General features: G+C 37.8%; 1 protein-coding gene across 1 annotated transcript; it reads left to right on the plus strand.

The window, feature by feature from the left end:
• The first annotated feature begins 2,718 nt into the window (after window positions 1-2,718).
• On the plus strand, window positions 2,719-20,605 carry LOC308697453 (piggyBac transposable element-derived protein 4-like). The gene is made up of 9 exons (XM_081376703.1): window positions 2,719-2,921; window positions 4,724-5,263; window positions 5,391-5,443; window positions 5,554-5,718; window positions 8,187-8,259; window positions 8,377-8,596; window positions 9,524-9,653; window positions 16,952-17,100; window positions 18,156-20,605. The coding sequence occupies exons 2-9, from the start codon at window positions 4,798-4,800 to the stop codon at window positions 19,744-19,746; spliced, it is 2,847 nt and encodes a 948-aa protein (XP_081232829.1). The 5' UTR covers window positions 2,719-2,921; window positions 4,724-4,797; the 3' UTR covers window positions 19,747-20,605.
• Window positions 20,606-21,104: the final 499 nt, after the last annotated feature.

Below are 21,104 nucleotides of genomic sequence, written 5' to 3' on the forward strand. Positions count from 1 at the left end.
ATTTTCATTTTAAAAGTGAACTTCTCCTTTAAAGTTTTTATCTGACTCCATTTTATCACAACCTCAAATTTAGGTTAAAATATAAATTGGTTATTGGTCATTTATGCAGTTTGGCAGCACATTTGCTTGTTCTATTTAACTCTTTATTCTTATTATCCTATTATTATTAGCCGTTCATATAATGTTGGCCCACGATCACAAACTCAACTTTACAAACCAAGTACACTTGAATTAGTGCCAAATATTAGCCGGAACTCTAAAATCACGGAACTCAAAACTGGACTCTAGTCCATCACTAATCTGATGCAGATTTGCGGTATATGGATACAAAGTACTAAAGTTAATGATTTCAGAGTAAGTCAGAATAAATCCAAATGTAAACAAGTTATTATGTCAGGTAAATGTATCATGCCAATTACATAATCAGTTCAAAGATAATCAATACAAGAACATCAAATGCTCAGAGATAGAGTAAAAGATGTACCTGGCTCAGGAAATACATAATTCGCCCCGAATAATCTCATTACAAATCACCCTGAGCCTTTTGAGAAATTTCTTTATATACTCAGACCAAGACAGAAACCTAAATATATGCTAACAATGGGAATTTGCATTAATCACTGTCTCCAGTTTACACCTTTTTAAGGGCACGATGCCATTTGCATGAAAGCCCCACCCTCCTCTGTAAGCAAAATATCTCTAAACTCTTAAAAACTTAACCTTTTGGTTAACTTCTTTAGGAATGAGACCTGCTTTGTACCAGTTGCATTGAGACATTTCAAATGATACCAGACATATAGTGTTGTATGATAATATGATAATTAAACCATATAGATTTTTGGGTGAATTTTCGTGATGTCAGCATGAGGGAGAGAAGGAATGGGGGAACGGGGGTCAAGGGAAAGAGATGTAGATTAGGATTAGACTGAGGTGAGACTTTCGTCTTAAATGGTGATGCTAATTTCACAAGAGAGAGTTCAAATGTTAATTTGGTAACGCTTTAGATTACAGCCTGAAAAGTACTGCATAATTAAAGCCATTTAATAGTGTGACTTTCTGTAATTAGTGTACCTATAACGTAGGCTACTTAAGTTTGGGGAATAAAGGGAAAACAACCAGGAGAATTGTTTTATACTGTAAATATTAAAGGGGTACTTATTCTACTATTATGATACAACAATCACATTTGGGACCAATTTATAAAGGTTTCCAAGTCAGTGATATTAGATTGTGTGTATTTTTATTGTACTTACCCTGTAACTACATGGAACAAGAGGGTAACAAGCACCACTTACCCTGTAACATGGAACAAGAGTATATTTCCCAGTATTTAAAAAAATTGCAATAGGTTTAGCTTTACTTGCCTTGAAACATGTAAAACCAAACTTAAAGGGTTAGTTCACCCAAAAATGAAAATTCTGTCAGTAATTACTCACCCTCATATTGTTCCAACCATGTAAGTCTTTCGTTCATCTTCGGAACACAAATTAAGATATTTTTGATGAAATCTGACAGAATTCTGACTCTTCCATAGGCTTCCAGAGTGACCGAAACTCGCCGACCCAGAATAGTTATTAAAAACATCGTTAAAATAGTCCAAGTGACTCCAGTGGCTCAATCTTAAGTATATCAAGCGACGAGAATACTTTTTGTGCGCAAAAACAAACAAAAATACCGACTTTATTCCACTATTCAATTCCTTCTCTCTGGGCCTCGTAGTGTTTTTGCGTAGCGCGTCTGTGTTGCACGTCATCACGCATCACACACATGACCTGCTTCGGCCAATTGTGAGCCTACGTGGTGACGTGCAACACAGACGCGCTACGCATAAACACTACGAGGCCCAGAGAGAAGGAATTGAATAGTGGAATAAAGTCGGTATTTTTGTTTGTTTTTGCGCACAAAAAGTATTCTCGTCGCTTGATATACTTAAGATTGAGCCACTGGAGTCACTTGGACTATTTTAACGATGTTTTTAATAACTATTCTGGGTCGGCGAGTTTCGGTCACTCTGGAAGCCTATGGAAGAGTCAGAATTCTGTCAGATTTCATCAAAAATATCTTAATTTGTGTTCCGAAGATGAACGAAAGACTTACATGGTTGGAACAACATGAGGGTGAGTAATTACTGACAGAATTTTCATTTTTGGGTGAACTAACCCTTTAAACATCGGCACTTTCGCTATAAAAAAAAAATCATTTTTAAAAAGCCCTTTAAAATAAAAACTAATACAGTTTGTATTGGTACACAATTATTACAAAAAGGTACAGTGTATGTTCTCGCTAAATTGCTCCCAAATGTAAGATTGTTGTATCATAATAGTAGTATAAGTACCCCTTAGTTCTATAATACTTTTAGACTTTTAGAGAAGTATTATAGAGTATTAATATTTTTTTAATTCTCCTGGTTATTTGGATGATGGTATTACATTTTAATTATAACCATAAAACTATCACAACTGAAATTAAAAGCAGCTAGTAGTCGTCAAGTGAAACTAACTTGTTTACACTGTTTTTTTTTGTAAACATCAATCATCTTTTTTTTTCTCGGATATTTTTTATCAATCTGTTAACCAAAAAAAAAAGTATAAAGTATATAATCAATATGAGCTATTGAATATTGTAACTAAGTGCTCAAATCGATCGCGCCCGCGCGCCCGCCCTTATGACTATGCGCCCGCCCACCGCTAGTTGTGTGCATCTCCCACAATGCACTGCTGCACGCATGAGGGGAATTGCTTTTGCGGGAGAGCCAGCTAGTCCATCCAGCTAGTTGATCCAGCTAGTTGATCCTGTTATACCAACTTTTTCCACTATTTTGATGTTTTAAAACAGAAGTGACCCACCGTGCATCACACAGGAGTTGTGTATCGGCTGTGTCGCGAGAGGGATTGTTGGAAGAATACGTCAAGCACTCAAAGGTGAGTATTTTAACTGTTTGGAAAGGTGGCCCGTTTATCGTCTCTGCAGAAACATGCATGCCCTGCAGTATTTCACATTTATACGCTCCGTTCTGGCTGCAACTTTCTTTGTATCCATATTTTAAAGCCACGTGATGGAGTATTTCATTTTTGCGTTCCCATCGATGTGAGCTAAGGACAAAAGAACGGCGCTTGTATAATAAAACAGGGCATTAATGCTATTTTGAAGAATTGGATAGTATGTATGATCGGCCAGTATTGTTATTAGCTTAATATGCACGTTTATAATCCTGAGACTAAATATTGTGTGCAACTGTAGACTAAAATCCATTGTGGGGGCCGATGTTTTGAAATAGAGGTTTTCTTTAGTTATGAAATATTTAAAAAATAACTCTAGGCTATCTGAATTATATAAAGTATTGCAGGAAAGTGGATATTTTCATCCGTAAAACTGTGGATATATTAGGATATATCTATTAGTTGTTGGGGGTTTTTTTGTTGCCACAATGCGATTAAAAGTTATTTGCAATAATTTTGCGTGGGAACGTTAATTGTATAATTTTAAATAAAATAGATTGATGGAATAATAATAATAATACACAATTTATTAATGATAATGTATTTTTCATTAAAAAAAAAATATGTATTTGGTTTTCCATGAAAAGTGAAAATACTCTATCTCTATAATGTTACCGCTACAGTTCAATAGTTCCCGCCCCCTTTTTCAGCAGCGCTGGTTCCAGAAGTATTTTTCTTTTCCATAGGGATTTAAAAAAAAAAAAAAAAAAAAAAATCGTTAAAGAGCCATGAACTAAGCTACGAGGTGAATCATATTATTACAAACTCGGATTTTGAAGCAAAGTTTTTGAAAATCGGACAAAAAGGTACACCAACTAAGACTGTTTACTTAACGGCTTTAGTGAGGGAACGAACTACAAGAAGGCACCTTTGTTTATGTAACACTTTTAACAATATGGACTGTTTCAAAGCAGCTTTACAGTGATAATAGGAAATTAAAGTAACAGAGATTGTTTTAGCTTTACAGCAGCTTTAGAATAAAATTATTTATTCTATTACAATCCCATGAAGTATTGCGAACAGCTTAATCAAAGGGTTAGTTCACCCAAAAATGATATTTCTGTCATTAATTACTCACCCTCATGTTGTTCCAAACCCGTAAGAACTTCGTTCAACTTTGAAACACAAATTAAGATATGTTTGATGAAATCTGAGAGCTTTCTGACCCCCTCCTTAGACAGCAACACAACTACCACTTTCAAGGCCCAGAAAGGTAGTAAAGACATCGTTAAAATAGTCCATGTGACTACAGTGGTTCAATCTTAATTTTATGAAGCGACAAGAATAATTTTTATGTGCAAAAAATGACCAACGAGAAAACGTGAAAGTGCCTCAAAAAAACAATCAATGTAGTTGCGTTTCTGTCTATGGGCGGGGGGTCAGAAAGCTCTTGGATTTCATCAAAAATATCATAATTTGTGTTCTGAAGATGATCGAAGGTTTTACGGGTTTGGAACGACATGAGGGTGAGTAGGCTAAATAGTGAGAGAATTAGTTAGATGATGCTAATTAGAGAATTAGTTAGAAGATTAGTTAGATTAGCTAATTAGTTAGATGATGCATATATACTCTGTCATTTTCGTTATAGTTGTGGTGAGGGATTCTAATATTCTTTTAAATTTAGAATGATTTTTAAAACTTTATCTTTAGTGTTGTCGTTATAGTCCGGGCCTTTATTGTTGAACTCTGCCATATAGATAAATGAAATCATTTCCCACTTTCAGGAGCGAAGTCTGGCCCCTCACACTCTACAGAGGCAGTTTCACACCTGGACTCTACGTCTGCGTCGGGTGTCCTTATGGCCAGTGAGGATTTCACAGGACATCTCTCTGGAGATGCATCTGGTGCAGAAGAGAAGCCTGATGCGGTGGAGTCATGCAAGCGGGAAGCCACTGAAGCAGGTGTGAATGAGCCAAACCCTCAAAACAGCCTGATGGAGAAGGAGGAAGAGGAGGAGATGGAGGAAGATCTGGACTTAAGACAGCAACCGGATGTGGACCAAGGAAACAGTCCAGAAAAGGACAGTCCAACTGACCAGGGTGAAGAAAAAGAAGAAAATAATTGTGTACAGGGACACTGTGAACAGAAGGCTGCTACAGAACAAGTGAAGAACGAAGACAAGAACAACGCAGAGGACGCGGCACAGTTTTCAAATGATCTTGTGACTGCTAAAGTTGAGGACTTAATGAATGAAATGGCAGTAGATTCGGACCAGACTGAGGATCGGGATGGGAAGATGGAGGTAGATAGACCAGAAGATGCAGGTTGGTGGGTTTTTTTTTTTTGCATGTTACTAGATGCTTTCTTTAACGTTTTGTTGAGTTGTAAACCTTTTATTTATATTGATTGATGTTATTGATAAGCATGTTACACAATTTTTATATTTAACAGGAAAATTGTTGGCTAACCCCATAAAAAGTGAGAAAACTGAGCCTTCTGCCATGGTAAGCACAATTTTACTATTTTATTTTTACCATTGAATTTCATTGAGTTCATTTGTTACTCCATGGAGAAGTACACTCCTTACACTAAAACCCTCTTCATCTAAATCCAGCAAACACATTCAGTGGTAAAAACTGAGTTGAAACCTCAAGTGGCCCATCCCTCCATCGCCATACCAGTGAAGGTGAAGGATGAGCCAATGGATGAGGAGTATGAGAAAGCGTCGACACATCTGCAGCCAGTGGGAAACATTAAAGATGAACCCGACACCGCAGCTGTGAGTTTCACCAGTGATTTCCGCCTTTTTATTTTTTTAAAGGGGTAAAGAAGGTTAAACAATGTATATGAGGAACAGATGTTAATACAGGGTGGGTTTATGTGGGTAATTTCTGTTCTATAAATGTTACTCTTATATATAGGCCTGTCATGATTTAGTCTGACAAATAATTTTAAAATGAATAATTGTGATTAATAATTTAATTGGATTTAAATGGTGAAACAGGCTAAATAAAAAAAAATAAAAAATGTTTTAATGTTTTTTAAAAGAAGTCTCTTATGCTCACCAAGGCTGCATTTATTTGTTCAGAAATACAGTAAAAACAGTAGTGTTGTGAAATGTTACAATTTAAAATGATTGTTTTTCATATTTGAATACATTTTAAAATGTAATTTATTCCTGTGATCAAAGCTGAATTTTCAGCATCATTACTTCAGTCTGCATTGTCACATGATTCTTCGGAAATCATTCTAATATGCTGATTTGCTCCTATTGTAACGTTTCTAATTTGTGCTGCTCAATATTTTTGTGGAGACAGTGATGCACTTTATTTCAAGATTCTTTGATTAATAGAAAGTTCAAAAGAACAGCATTTATTTGAAATATACAGTGAGGAAAATAAGTATTTGAACACCCTGCTATTTTGCAAGTTCTCCCACTTAGAAATCATGTAGGGGTCTGAAATTGTCATCGTAGGAGCATGTCCACTGTGAGAGACATAATCTAAAAAAAAAAAATCCAGAAACCACAATGTATGATTTTTTAACTATTTATTTGTATGATACAGCTGCAAATAAGTATTTGAACACCTGAGAAAATCAATGTTAATATTTGGTACAGTAGCCTTTGTTTGCAATTACAGAGGTCAAACGTTTCCTGTAGTTTTTCACCAGGTTTGCACACACTGCAGGAGGGATTTTGGCCCACTCCTCCACACAGATCTTCTCTAGATCAGTCAGGTTTCTGGGCTGTCGCTGAGAAACACGGAGTTTGAGCTCCCTTCAAAGATTCTCTATTGGGTTTAGGTCTGGAGACTGGCTAGGCCACGCCAGAACCTTGATATGCTTCTTATAGAGCCACTCCTTGGTTATCCTGCCTGTGTGCTTCGGGTCATTGTCATGTTGGAAGACCCAGCCTCGACCCATCTTCAATGCTCTAACTGAGGTTGTTCCCCAAAATCTCGTAATACATGGCCCCGGTCATCCTCTCCTTAATACAGTGCAGTCGCCCTGTCCCATGTGCAGAAAAACACCCCCAAAGCATAATGCTACCACCCCCATGCTTCACAGTAGGGATGGTGTTCTTGGGATGGTACTCATCATTCTTCTTCCTCCAAACACGCTTAGTGTAATTATGACCAAAAAGTTCTATTTTGGTCTCATCTGACCACATGACTTTCTCCCATGACTCCTCTGGATCATCCAAATGGTCATTGGCAAATTTAAGACGGGCCTTGACATGTGCTGGTTTAAGCAGGGGAACCTTCCGTGCCATGCATGATTTCAAACCATGACGTCTTAGTGTATTACCAACAGTAACCTTGGAAATGGTGGTCCCAGCTCTTTTCAGGTCATTGACCAGCTCCTCCCGTGTAGTTCTGGGCTGATTTCTCACCTTTCTTAGGATCATTGAGACCCCACGAGGTGAGATCTTGCATGGAGCCACAGTCCGAGGGAGATTGACAGTCATGATTAGCTTCTTCCATTTTCTAATGATTGCTCCAACAGTGGACCTTTTTTCACCAAGCTGCTTGGCAATTTCCCCGTAGCCCTTTCCAGCCTTGTGGAGATGTACAATTTTGTCTCTAGTGTCTTTGGACAGCTCTTTGGTCTTGGCCATGTTAGTAGTTGGATTCTTACTGATTGTATGGGGTGGACAGGTGTCTTTATGCAGCTAATGACCTCAAACAGGTGCATCTAATTTAGGATAATAAATGGAGTGGAGGTGGACATTTTAAAGGCAGACTAACAGGTCTTTGAGGGTCAGAATTCTAGCTGATAGACAGGTGTTCAAATACTTATTTGCAGCTGTATCATACAAATAAATAGTTACAAAATCATATATTGTGATTTCTGGATAATTTTTTTTAGATTATGTCTCTCACAGTGGACATGCACCTACGATGACAATTTCAGACCCCTCCATGATTTCCAAGTGGGAGAACTTGCAAAATAGCAGGGTGTTCAAATACTTATTTTCCTCACTGTATATTATTTTATATATGTATAATTTTTTTTTTTTTTTTTTGGTAACATGCCTTTACTGTCACTTTTGATCAATTTAATGCATCCTTCCCTAAATATTTTTTTCCTCCACTACTTTACTGCACTAGAAAATAAAATGTAGTCACCTAAAATGTAAGGTGCACAATAATCACAGTGAGATTAATGAAACAAGTCAACAAGTCAAACCGTATAACATTTTTCAGGCGATTTATAAACATGCAACCATTGTGTTCTTGCTTTCAGGATTTTAACCAGACACCTGATGCGATCAAAATCAGCGCAGTGTTCTCTGTAGGAGGAAATGCCACATTCATCGGTATGAACTCTAAAAATATATTATGATATTTTGCTGCCTGGGTGAATGGTGAAATTTACATCTTATATTTTTTGTTTATTCCTCTTCTTATGACTGCTGCTCCCACATACAACCCAGCAAAGGCAGCACTAGACCCTAAACTATCCCTTCGTCCTCTGGCCCCTGCCAATCCAATCGGTGTGGTCTGCACAGGATGTCACAAAGTCCTGCTAAAGGGACAGACGGCGTTCCAGCGCAAAGGCTGTCCTAAAATCTACTGCTCACCTCAGTGTCTCTGCAGCACCTCCACCATGGTGGTCAAGATACCTCAGAAGAAGCAATGTTACCACTGCCTCAAGTATGCCTACATTAAAACCTTTAGATCTTCATTTTTCAAATGATCATACCAGTTGCATTGCATTTTATTTTTATGCTTTTGCGTTCAAAAATGACTTCCAAAGCATTCAGATACATCATTTTTGAATATGAACTTAGGCCCTGTCTTAATCGGCATTTTTGTGTCTTGTGCCTTTTTTTTTTTTACCACACCAAAACTTACTTAGTTCACCCACAAATGAAAATTTACATTTACTCACCCTCATATCATTCCAAATCCATAAGACATTTGTTCATCTTCAGAACACAAATGAAGATTTTTAATGAAATCTGAGAGGTTTCTGTCTCTCAATTGAAACTCTATTTACCCAAAATTTGCATGCATCAAAACATTCATAAAGAGATTATGAATTAAATCCATATGAATTGAGCAGTTTAATCCAAGTCTTGATTGCTTTGATTAGTGAACATGCATAGAGCATTTAAATTTGGTCATGGAAGGCAAACCAAATGTTTACATGCGCTTCAAGCATGTACGGTTGAGCTTCTATTTATGTTTGCTGATCTAACTAAACCTAAAATAAATGTGGTCATAATATAAAGTGATCATGTCTCTTCAGAACACTTGGATTAAACAGCTTGATTTATTTTATGATCTCTTTATGAATGTTTTGAAGCATCAGAGTTTTGTGTAAATAGACTTTCAATGGAGGGACAGAAATCTCTCAGATTTCATTAAAATATTTTCATTTGTGTTCCGAAGATGAATGAAAGTCTTACGGGTTTAGAATGACACAAGGTTGAATAAATGATGACAGAATTTTATTTTTGGCTGAGATTTCCCTTTAATTCTTTAAAATTATAACATGTTGCTTTATTTTAAAAGGTTGCATTATAATATATAACAATATAGCATATATAACCTTTTACCATTTCTTTTTCTGTGCAGAGACATTGTTGAACCGAAAGATGTAGTCAATGCCCCGGTGGACATGTCAGGGACTTTGAAGGAGTTTTGCAGTCAGAAATGCCTAAGCGCTTTAAAGTTCAAGTGCAGTGTGTGTCAGAAAGCAGGAATGGTGAGTGTCCATCTCTATCTGTTCACTGGAGCGCCCCTACTGACTCTTCGGCACGCAATCGTGTTTTTGACCCCTAAGGACTTGTTCACACCAAGACACATATTCTATGTGAAGAACATTTAAATTTAAATGAACAGCTGTTATTGTGTATGTTCAGACACAAACGTTTACATGCTTTTAGTGTTTTCCGTCGCACATTTGCGCTTTTGGTCACATGCCCAGAGCCTGCTGATGTTACATAAAATTGACTTGGAGGCACTCACAAACAGACTATTTTGCTAAGCGACAGTAAATGGCTAGAGGAAGAATCTGGAACTGGCTTTCTCACCACAGCGAATACAAAAATCTTATCGGCTCTTTGAAAACATGTACATTTTGGTTGTACTTCCTTTCTCTGTGACAAGTAGGAAATAGAAAGTTGTGCTATGCTTTTGGTTCCTGGCTAACCAGGTTGACCATTTTCCATTTTGGGGTAACCATTTCTGCTTTTCTAAAAGTGCCACCTACTGTCAGAGAAGAATAGAGTGCACTGAAACATTCGCTCCCTAAAAAGTCCCACAATGCACCCTGAAAAGGGAGCATCGAAGCTCACTATGTTCCCTTAAAATGGAAAGCGCGAAAGAAATCACTCGAGCCAACTCGCCACACATGAAGACACGATATAGGTTTTAAAAAACAAACCATTATTTTATTATTTCAGAAAGATATCTGTGCTGCTGTTGTTCATAAATAACAGTAGTGAAATTAAACCAATGTCTGAACCGACAAATTGCACAAATCACACTTAATTTTGACATTTAACATTTGTGTTGGTGTGAACAGGCCTTTCATTCAGATGATATGAGATAAAGATAAATGTACTGTGACATAATGTCAAGACAAAAACTTTGTTGCATTATCTTTTCTGGCTGCAATTATTTTAATAAATTGCACAAAAAGACTGAGCTACAGGTATTTAATTTCAGTCATATTTGACTCAAAGTTAAGCAAGCACTCTTTAGTGTAATTTAATGCTTTTTTTTTTTCTTATAATGAAGGCAACAATTTAAAATAGAGACTGTAAGAAACTGTAAAGGGTCTGCTTTTATGTGTCCACTCACAATAACAACAAAAAAGCTCTCTGGTAAAATACAGAAAACATTCAGGATGTGCTTTCTGCTGTTTTGGTCTCTGTGATCTCAGAAACTTGTTGCACTGACATGACAAATGTCTCTACAAAAACCCTAATGTGTACTTTTAAATGAACCGATTAGAATCGAAAAACAAATATTCTCTGATTATTTAATGCAAATGAAATTGACACTTAGCTGTCTGAAAAAGCTGTATTGTGTATTTACTCCTGTAATTTTAATTTAGATGCCTTATTTAAATTGATATATAGTATCACTTTATTTATTCAATTTACGAGTGTAACACTTAAAACAAAGCATTCATATAAATTTGAAAGCATGACCAAGCTTTTAGGTAACAAGCATTCTTTTATAAATGATTGATATACTTTTAATAATTAGAACTAAAATGTGGCAAACATGTACGAATTAGTGGTGGGCCGATATCGGCGTTAACGCGCTGCTTTAACGCGAGACTCTTATCGCGCGATAAAAAAATATCGCCGTTAATCTATTCCCCAAGTTGGGTTGGGAGATGGCTCTACTACACAAGCTATGATGACGCAATCTACCCGCGGCCGCGAGGTAAACCCGGCTGCAACGCATATTCGTCGTCATCTTAAGTAAACACGGCTGAAAGTGAAAGCTGCAACATCCATTATTTGGACTTGGTTCGGATTTAAGCCGTCCGACAAACAGCAGCAAACTATCCGAGTGTGTGGGGTAACGGTTCGGTAAGTTAACACACGACTAAACCGTTCTACCACCTCAAATTCAAAACGAAACATGATATCACTGAATAGCCTACCAGCGCGCGCGTATTATTCTCATTCCAATATATCTTAGTGGTGTAACGTTAACACATAATCTCTGTCTACGCCCGATTTTAAGAATCGTTGTTGTGTTTCTTTTTAACTGAAAATACATCAGTTAGCCAATATTATAACTTTAAATTTGGGGTTTCATAAGCTCAAAGCTATAATAAACATTAGACCTACTTAAGATCTCTGCAGCTAGTGTACTTAAATTTTATTTATCTGCAAAATTATGTTGTATACTTACAGTTTTGCACAATATATGTTCTCAAAACTACATATACCCGTTTAAAAAAAAAAATTAGCAGTTGTTTAGCGGGGTCTGTGTAACCTGTTCTGAAATGGTTTTATATATAATAATAATAATAATATATATATATATATATATATATATAATAAATATAATAATATACTAATATATATTATAATATACTGTATATCGTTATCGCAAGAGGCTGCAATGTATATCACAATATAGATTTTAGGCCATATCGCCCATCCCTAATTGATAGCCTATAGTAGTTGATAATAACATAGGCCTATGTTGCCTACGGACGGTAACAGTACAGAAGTAACCTTTTACAGTCTATGAGTAGAACAGCTTTCTCAAGCAGTTTGTGATGCATTTTGGAAACAGGAGATGAGCCCCTGGTCTAATGCGCCACCTGGCTTGAGAAACCCGTTCTCAAAGACTTACTTTTATAGTCATTATTTGGGTAGCACACATATTCTGAATGCCTTCGGCAGAATTCAAATGAGCCATTTTAATCTAGATTAATCTAGATTAATTTCAAAATTAATCTAGATTAATCTAGATAAAAAAAAAATAATCTATGCCCACCTCTAGTACGAATACAAATATGAATGCACATTTTTCATATTAAAGTGCCCCATTATGCTATTTTAAAGGTTCCTAATTTTTTTTTTACAAATATTTACATGCATCAAAAGTCAAACACTTTAATTGTCTCATAATATAATCACCACATTGTTCAATGATTCTCAAACGACTTGTCAGATGAATCCGTCTCTCTAAATCCCTCCTTTCTGCGAGCCTGCTCTGCTCTGATTGGCCAGATGACCCAGTCTGTTGTGATTGGTCAACCGCGTACAGCGCCTGTCAGAAGCTACACGTCCTTTACCATAACTATATGTACTTTACCATAACTATATATATATATATATATATATATATATATATATATATATAATCAGATGAGCCCAGAATTTGAACGCAACGCGTTTAATTGTACGTTAAGCATTTTCTTCACATAGAAAACCTTTATAAGAACGCTTAATGTGGCATAATGCAGATTAGAATGTCCCCTTATTATGTCGAAATAATGAGAGATTGTCCAAATAAGATATTTTGTTGAAATAACGACTTAATATCTCAAAATAACAAGATAAGTTTTCTTTTTCTTTTCTTTTTTTACTTCACCATGCGGTTCAGGGCTTCCATAGAATACTGCCTGAATATAATTGCTTCCAGAAATAATTTTTGGGGGTGCTATTGGGCTGCTTTAGTCTTTCTTGGGGGTGCTGACGCTCCTGCTAGCCCCTCCCTAGCGCATGATGAAAGGGAATATTCGAAAATCCATAATAGGGGCACTTTAACCCTCTGATGGTCTTTTTTTATGTCTACACTCGAGTCCTTTGGGGTCTCTCTCCAGACAATAACATTTAATTTTGTAACAAGATAATAGTTTTTTTTTTACAAATGTAATTTTATTCTGTTTGTTAATGTTTTTACTCAACATTTGTGCAGTTTTTGGAGAATTTATAATATTTTTAAATTTCTATAAATAAATAAATAAATAAATATTTAAATAGCCTTTTTACAAAAAAACAGCATTTGATGTAAAATTCACTTTATAAAAGACCCAGATTTCTAACTTTCATTCATGGGGATAACATGGATGATTTTAAATGGTTTAATGTAACATTTATGCCCATTTTTTGGAAAATGCAGTTTTAAAATAAAAAATAATAATTTTAACCACTAGATGGCTATAGAGCTCCAGTATATGCTATTTGCTATTAGACTACCTGAAAGATATCTTTTCACAAGTTGGATTCAGTTGGATTCATATCTAAATATTATAAAATCACAATTATAACAAAAATAAAATATTTTTGTCAAAGTTTAGCATTTTTTGTACTAAACCCCCCCCCCCCCAGTTTTTCAATAATGTTACATTATGATTAGAACCAAACCTGAACAAAATGTTACAAAGAGAAATGTTGGAGTCTTAAGATTTTATCATTTATTTCAATCATTTATTTTTAATCTAATTCTAGATTCTAGACACACACAATTTTGTGTGTGTGTGTGTGTGTGTGTGTGTGTGTGTGTGTGTGTGTGTGTGTGTGTGTGTGTGTCTGAGAGAAAGAGAGAGAGAGTGTGTGAGTACACATTGTCGATGTGCCAGTGTCACCACACCACTTTATATTTGTAGTGGTTCCGCATTTTGGATGATTTTATTTGACACATTATAGCCTTACAAATGTTCCTGTGTGTGTGTGTGTGTGTGTGTGTGTGTGTGTGTGTGTGTGTGTGTGTGTGTGTTACATTTTCAATGTGTCAGTATCACCAATTTATTTTTGTGGTGGTACTGCATTTTGGATGATTTTATTTGACAAATTATAGCCTTACAAATGTGTGTGTGTGTCTGTGTCTGTGTCTGTGTCTGTATGTGCACATTTTTCAATGTGTCAGTGTCACCAATTTAGTTTTGTGGTGGTACTGCATTTTGGATGATTTTATTTGACAAATTATAGCATTACAAATGTTCGTGTGTGTGTGTGTGTGTGTGTGTGTGTGTGTGTGTGTGTGTGTGTGTGTGTGTGTGTGTGTGTGTGTGTGTGTGTGTGTGCACATTTTTCAATGTGTCAGTGTCACCAATTTATTTTTGCGGTGGTACTGCATTTTGGATGATTTTATTTGACAAATTATAGCCTTACAAATGTTCGTGTGTGTGTGTGCGTGTGTGTGTCTGTCTGTGTGTGTGTGTGTGTGTGCACATTTTTCAATGTGTCAGTGTCACCAATTTATTTTTGTGGTGGTACTGCATTTTGGATGATTTTATTTTACAAATGATAAGAGAACAGTTTTTATAGTCTCAAAAATGTATTCCTCTATATGTGTGTGTGTGTGTGTGTGTGTGTGTGTGTGTGTGCGCTTGTTGTGAGCAAAATAATTCAGCATTGTGGATGCTTTTTGAATTGGTGGAAGTGTGCCACTTTATTTCTGTCATTTCTGTCGATGTGTTCTGTGTTGTTTCTGATTTTGATGATGAATTTTGTCTATTTTGATTGCGGGGTCTCCAGAGACCCCGAGGACCTCGAGTGTCACAAATTTTGTCACGCTAACATAAAAACAGATATCATTCCACTTTATTATTTTTTTTTGTAGATCTAGAAAGTGTTAAGAGCCGTAGAAGGTTTCATACCATTTGGACAAAGGGAACATTTTTTTTAATTTGAGCAAAAGTCATTTGCGGGTCAAAAAGACCCCGCGGACCATCAGAGGGTTAAACAAAACTTGCTGGTTTTGCTTGGTCATTCAGTGTTTCTGTAAAGATTGATTATTAATAGTAATTTAAAAACACGCTAAAATGTAAACCACGCTGTAAATGTAAAGGCTGATTGGCTTGGATGGTGATAGGTGAGCGCTAGCCAATGGGATTGCCGCTTGTTTATCCTCCATCTGCCGAAGGATTCGAACGGCAAAAATAATAAATAAGCGAAGTTAGTCATTTTGACAAGAAAAAAAATAATATTAATGAATATCGTCTTCATATAGCGCGTCAGTTCTACTACTGTTTTGCTCCCTCGCTCTCTGTGTGTGTGTGCGTGTGTGTGCGCGTGTGTGTGCGTGTGTTGCCGCTGTCAGTGAAGCGCCGGTGAGTGAGGGGTCCACACAATAGAGACCGTGCTGTTAATCTATTGATCAACAAAAGAGTGCGCATTAAAACAATAGGTTACTTGCGTAACCCCGGTTCTCTGATAGCATTAAGTGAGGTGTCTCACTATGGGATATGCCCCTTCCGTGGATTCCTCAGAAGTCCTATTACATTACGCCAGCCCCAATTGGCTGGCAGACATGACGTAGTATCTGGGAGTGGCTACCCCACCCCTCAGTTTAAGAGGAGCAGCACTACGTCATTACGACATTCAAAACAAGCACACCTATTCCTCGCTTCACACAGCAAGGAGGGTGATCTGGTGAGACACCTCACTTAATGCTATCAGAGAACCGGGGTTACGCAAGTAACCTATTGTTCTCTTTCAAGCATACGTTTCGGTGTCTCACTATGGGATATTCTAACTCCCGTATTGCCAGATAGCCTGCCTCGAAGTCTCCTGCCAACCACAGCACCGCCTCTAGGGCTGGATGAGTCCCGAATCATGACTCAACTCCAACGCTCAATACTGCATGTGCTAAAGTTTGAGCTGTAACATCCAGTTTATAGAACCTTGCAAATGTATGCGGCGAGGACTAACTCGCCGCTTCACAAATATCCTGTATCGTGACTCCTTTAAAGAGCCCACGAAGTTGACATTCCCCTTGTTGAGTGTACACGTAAACCAGCTGGGGGCGCATGACCCTTACTGGAATATGCCAATGAAATCGCCTCCACTATCCAGTGCGACAAACGCTGCTTATCGTGTGGCTGAGTCGTGAACGAGTTTGTGGTCTGTACTGCGCATGCGTGGGCACTTGTTCCCGCATGAACAGAGTCGCACAGAATCTCCTTCACTAGCCGGGATAGTCTGCATTGCTGCAGCCACCGTAGTGTCGAACAATCCTTGCAATCGGCTGGAATGCTAATCAAAGGAGCCAGGCGAAAAACGGCGTGGTGGCCAGTAATTCGACCAGAAGTTCATAGAAAAGTTTGTAGGCTTCTGGTGTGAAGCGAGAAGAGGTTTTTGAATGTCATAATGACGTAGTGCTGCTCCTCTTATACTGAGGGGTGGGGTAGCCACTCCCAGACACTACGTCATGTCTGCCAGCCAATTGGGGCTGGCGTAATGTAATAGGACTTCTGAGGAATCCACGGAAGGGGCGTATCCCATAGTGAGACACCGAAACGTATGCTTGAAAGAGAACGCAGCGTTCTGCGGTCCAACTCGATGTATTCACGCACGCTATATTTAATATTTATGCGAACATTTTACTCGTACTGAATTTGTTAGATGATGCAGATAAACGGTAATGTAATGTATGTATCTATCTATCTATTTCATTATATGCGCTTCCACTCGGTTATGACCTGGGAGAGCCATACAAATATGGTAAAAGCTCCCCCATCAATGTGATAAAAATAGCATAGCTTCATCCGATTCATTCACTTTTCATCGCTTTTGGAAGATGGCACAATGCACGTGTGAGGAACCTATCGAGATCCTGGACAGTGAGGATGAACTCACCTATTCCTCAGAAGAAGAGCACGAGTCTGATGAAGAATGGTTGCATTTTGAAGAGCGAATTGATCCAGCAGAGGATTTCAGTTCTGATGAGTAAGTCTATTCTTTCTTTAGGTAGCATGTTATGGTTGCACTTTATTTTACAGTACGTGCACTTTCAATGTACTTGCCAATAAAGTACTGAATAGGTAACTACATGGGTTAAGGTTAGTTTTAGGGGTAGGTTCGGGACTAGTACCTAGTTATTACCCAGTTATTGTAATGACTACAGTAAGTATACAGTATGTAGTCTACATGTGGAACAGGACTGTAAAATAAAGTGCTACCCATGTTATTTTTAGAGAAGCATGTACATATTTTACTAGTTGGGCTGTTTGCCAGACTAAAATAAGATGGTTTGTTATATTTTTAGTAAAATATGTTGCCCTTGATCTAGGCAACTTGTCATTACATCTAAATGTTGTTCAAAACAAGCACGTACTATAATACACTACCATTCAAAGGTTTGGGGTCACTTAGGTGTGTTTTTTTTTTAAAGAAATGAACACTGTTTTTCAGCATGGTTACACATTAAATGCAACAAAGGTGTCAGTAAAGACATTTTATAAAGTTACTAAATATTTTATTTCAAATAAATGCTGTTCTTTAGAAGAAAAAAAACAATTTCCATAAAAATATTTTTTTTAACCATTTTCAACTGTTATAATAGTAATAAATGATTCTTGAGCAGCAATTCGGCATATTAGAATGATTTCTAAAGGATCATGTGTCACTAAAGATTCAGCTTTGCATCACAGGAATAAATTACATATTGCAATGTATTACTTTAGAACAGTCATTTTAATATTTAGCAATAATCTAATAAATGCAGCCTCGGTAAGCATTTGAGACTTCTTTCAAAAACATCAAACATTACCTACCCCAAACCTTTTGAATGGCATTGTATATTAAAATAAAATTATAATTATTTATACTGTATTTAATGTAAAATACAAATATCTGATTAGGTGTAAATGTTCGTAATGTGCTATAAATATATGCATGTGTTTTTCAGTATTAGCAATCAATAATATTAAATAGTGCAGTTGCTTGTAATTATTCGCATGCTCACAGGTGTTTGCTTTATATTTTTATTTTTATTTTTGCAGATGTGAGAATGACTGTGACCTGATGCCGGTTGCAAAGAAAGCCAAGACAATCAGGATGCCGAATCAGTCATGGAAAACAGAGACAGAAGTCGACTTGGTCCCACAGAATCTGAGATTCCTGCCCTCACGGGAACCTGGACCGCAGCTGCGTGCGACTGACTCGCACTCCCCTCTTAGTCTCTTCAAACTGTTTTTCACTGAAAGCGCTGTGTCAACTCTGTGCTACAACACAAACGCTCAGGCCGCCAGGTCAATTGCGAGGGGTCGCAAGTACAAGTGGAATGATATCAGCGTTTCTGAGATGTACCGCTACTTTGGTCTGGTATTCTACATGGGCATGGTGAAGCTGAGCTCCATCAGTGACTACTGGCGGCAGGGCAGTCTTTTCTCTGTGCCTTTTCCCGCCACAGTTATGTCAAGGGACAGATACCGCACCATTTCTTGGAATATGCATATGAGTCACCCAGCTGGAGACAGAGAGAATGACAAAAAGAAGGGCACAGATGGGTATGACCGCCTTTTCAGGGTCAAACCCCTCATAGAGACAATCCGTCTTGCATGCAAAACCAGCTATCATCCTAGAAGAAATTTAGCCGTGGACGAAAGAATGGTGGCATGCAAAGCAAACACGGGAATGACACAGTACATGAAAGCCAAGCCAACCAAGTGGGGCTTCAAGCTCTTTGTCCTCGCAGACTCATCGAATGGATACACTGTGGACTTTTCTGTGTACACTGGAAAGAATACCAATGCCACTGGCCATGGACTACCATATGATACAGTGATGTCTCTTGTGGACAAAAAATTTTTTGGATCTGGGTACCATGTGTACATGGACAATTTCTACACAAGTCCGATGCTCTTAAAAGACCTGTTAGCCTTGAAGTATGGTGCCTGTGGGACTTACAGAGACTACAGGAAGGACAGCCCCCAGAATGCAGCTAATTCACTGACCAAAAAGTCCGCCAGGGGATCCATTAGGTGGATTCGGGATGGACCACTTGTGTTTGTGAAGTGGATGGACACACGAGAGGTGTCTGTCTGTTCCACTATCCATCCTGCTTACACCGGAGACACTGTGCAGAGGAGGGTGAAAGAAACAGAAGCATGGAGCTTGAAGACCTTTCCCTGTCCCGCACCCATCGTTGCGTACAACCAACACATGGGGGGCGTTGACCTGTCCGATCAGCTGTTGCAATACTACACCGCACAGCACAAAACCCTCAAGTGGTACAGAAAGATCTTTCTACACTTATTGGACATTGCTGCCACCAACTCCTTTACGTTGCACAAAGAGCTGTACGGCAACATGACCCACAAAGGGTTTATGGAGCAACTTATCGCAGAGCTCTGTGATATGTCACTGAAAATACCCCGAAAACAGAGCTCTTGTGACCATGTGCCTGTTCCAGGAGCCCAGCTGAGCTCAGATGCCAGGAAAATTGCCTCTGCTGGACGTCGGATCTGTGTGCATTGCAAAGCAGCGCATGGCAAGAAGCAGCAAACACCTTGGAAATGCCAGGCATGTGACGTGCACTTGTGTCTTCAGTTGACCAGGAACTGTTTCCAGGAATGGCACAAAACTCTGTGACTGTGTGCTCGAAAATGTGCTTTTGACCTTCTGTCTGTTTATCTTTCTGTCTCTCTGTATGATGTTGTACACTATTGTAAATAAACTACAAACAAACTAAGATATTCTTTCTTTTAGTCTTCACATAATTTCTTTTGGTTTCCTTGCTGTGGCATCCCCAGATGTGATTATCTCCCCAGATGTGAAACACATCAAACAAAGCATCACACAAAAGTTAAATTAAAGGGTTGTTTTCTGAATGAATGGACAAGATGGTTTTCACAACATGTTGTGACAAAGAATCTGATCTACAAAATCCAGTAGTCCAAAGTCGTTTTATGGCCCAATATCTGCCTATATTTATATACATAATTTAGAAATATTATTCAGACACGTTAATTATTTTAGTTTTTTTATTATTGATCAGTGTGGAAAGTTCTCAGTCTTGTTTTTGCTTTGTCATCAAGCTTTATGGAGCTGGTTGTGGTGTGGTGCCGTTTAGCATAAGGCAGCAACATAAAATATGAAATAATTAAGGGGTTAGTATGCTTTCTGAATCCACTGTGTTTGTATTTGTTAGAAAATCAACCTTAGTTTGCACTGTACATATTGCTCACACATTGTAGGACTGCAACTACTGTTTAGTGTACTTTAGGTTCATGAAAAGCAAATCTGTATCATAACATTGCATTTTTGTTACTTTATATTTCTCTAGAAAAGACTATTGTTCTGGTAGACTGAAATTGCATTTTTGTCACTTTATATTTCTCTAGAATAAACAAAGTATGTTATAGTTGTTTTTTTTCTGTCTGTGACAATTGTATAACCATTTATGTGGCTGCTTTATAGGATCCATATAAAAATAAAGTTCAGTAGTTTTAAAAGGTTGCGTGTTGCAATTGCATTTCTCATAGACTTACACTCATGAAGTGAACTTCATGGGCTCCATCCAAAAGCTGTGCAGCGACAGCTGCTTCAACCAGTTCCGCTCCTCCAATAAGCTGAGCATGAACAGCTGTGTGAACTGTGGTGGATACTGCTATGGCACAGACAGTCAGTGTCCGTCTCTGCGGATAGAGGACAGAGTTATGAAGTTCTGCAAACAAAACTGCCTCCTAGCCTTTAAACAGGTAACAGCAAAGGAATACCTAAACAAGGTTTGGTTATTTTGTGGAAAGTCATTATTAAATAAATTGATCTTCCTTTTGTAGAAGAGACATGTGCCTGTTCCAGGAGCCCAGCTGAGCTCAGATGCCAGGAAAATTGCCTCTGCTGGACGTCGGATCTGTGTGCATTGCAAAGCAGCGCATGGCAAGAAGCAGCAAACACCTTGGAAATGCCAGGCATGTGACGTGCACTTGTGTCTTCAGTTGACCAGG

The sequence above is a fragment of the Scardinius erythrophthalmus genome, assembly GCF_964197995.2.
Source record: "Scardinius erythrophthalmus genome assembly, chromosome: 10".
In the NCBI taxonomy this organism is placed as follows: Eukaryota; Metazoa; Chordata; class Actinopteri; order Cypriniformes; family Leuciscidae; genus Scardinius; species Scardinius erythrophthalmus.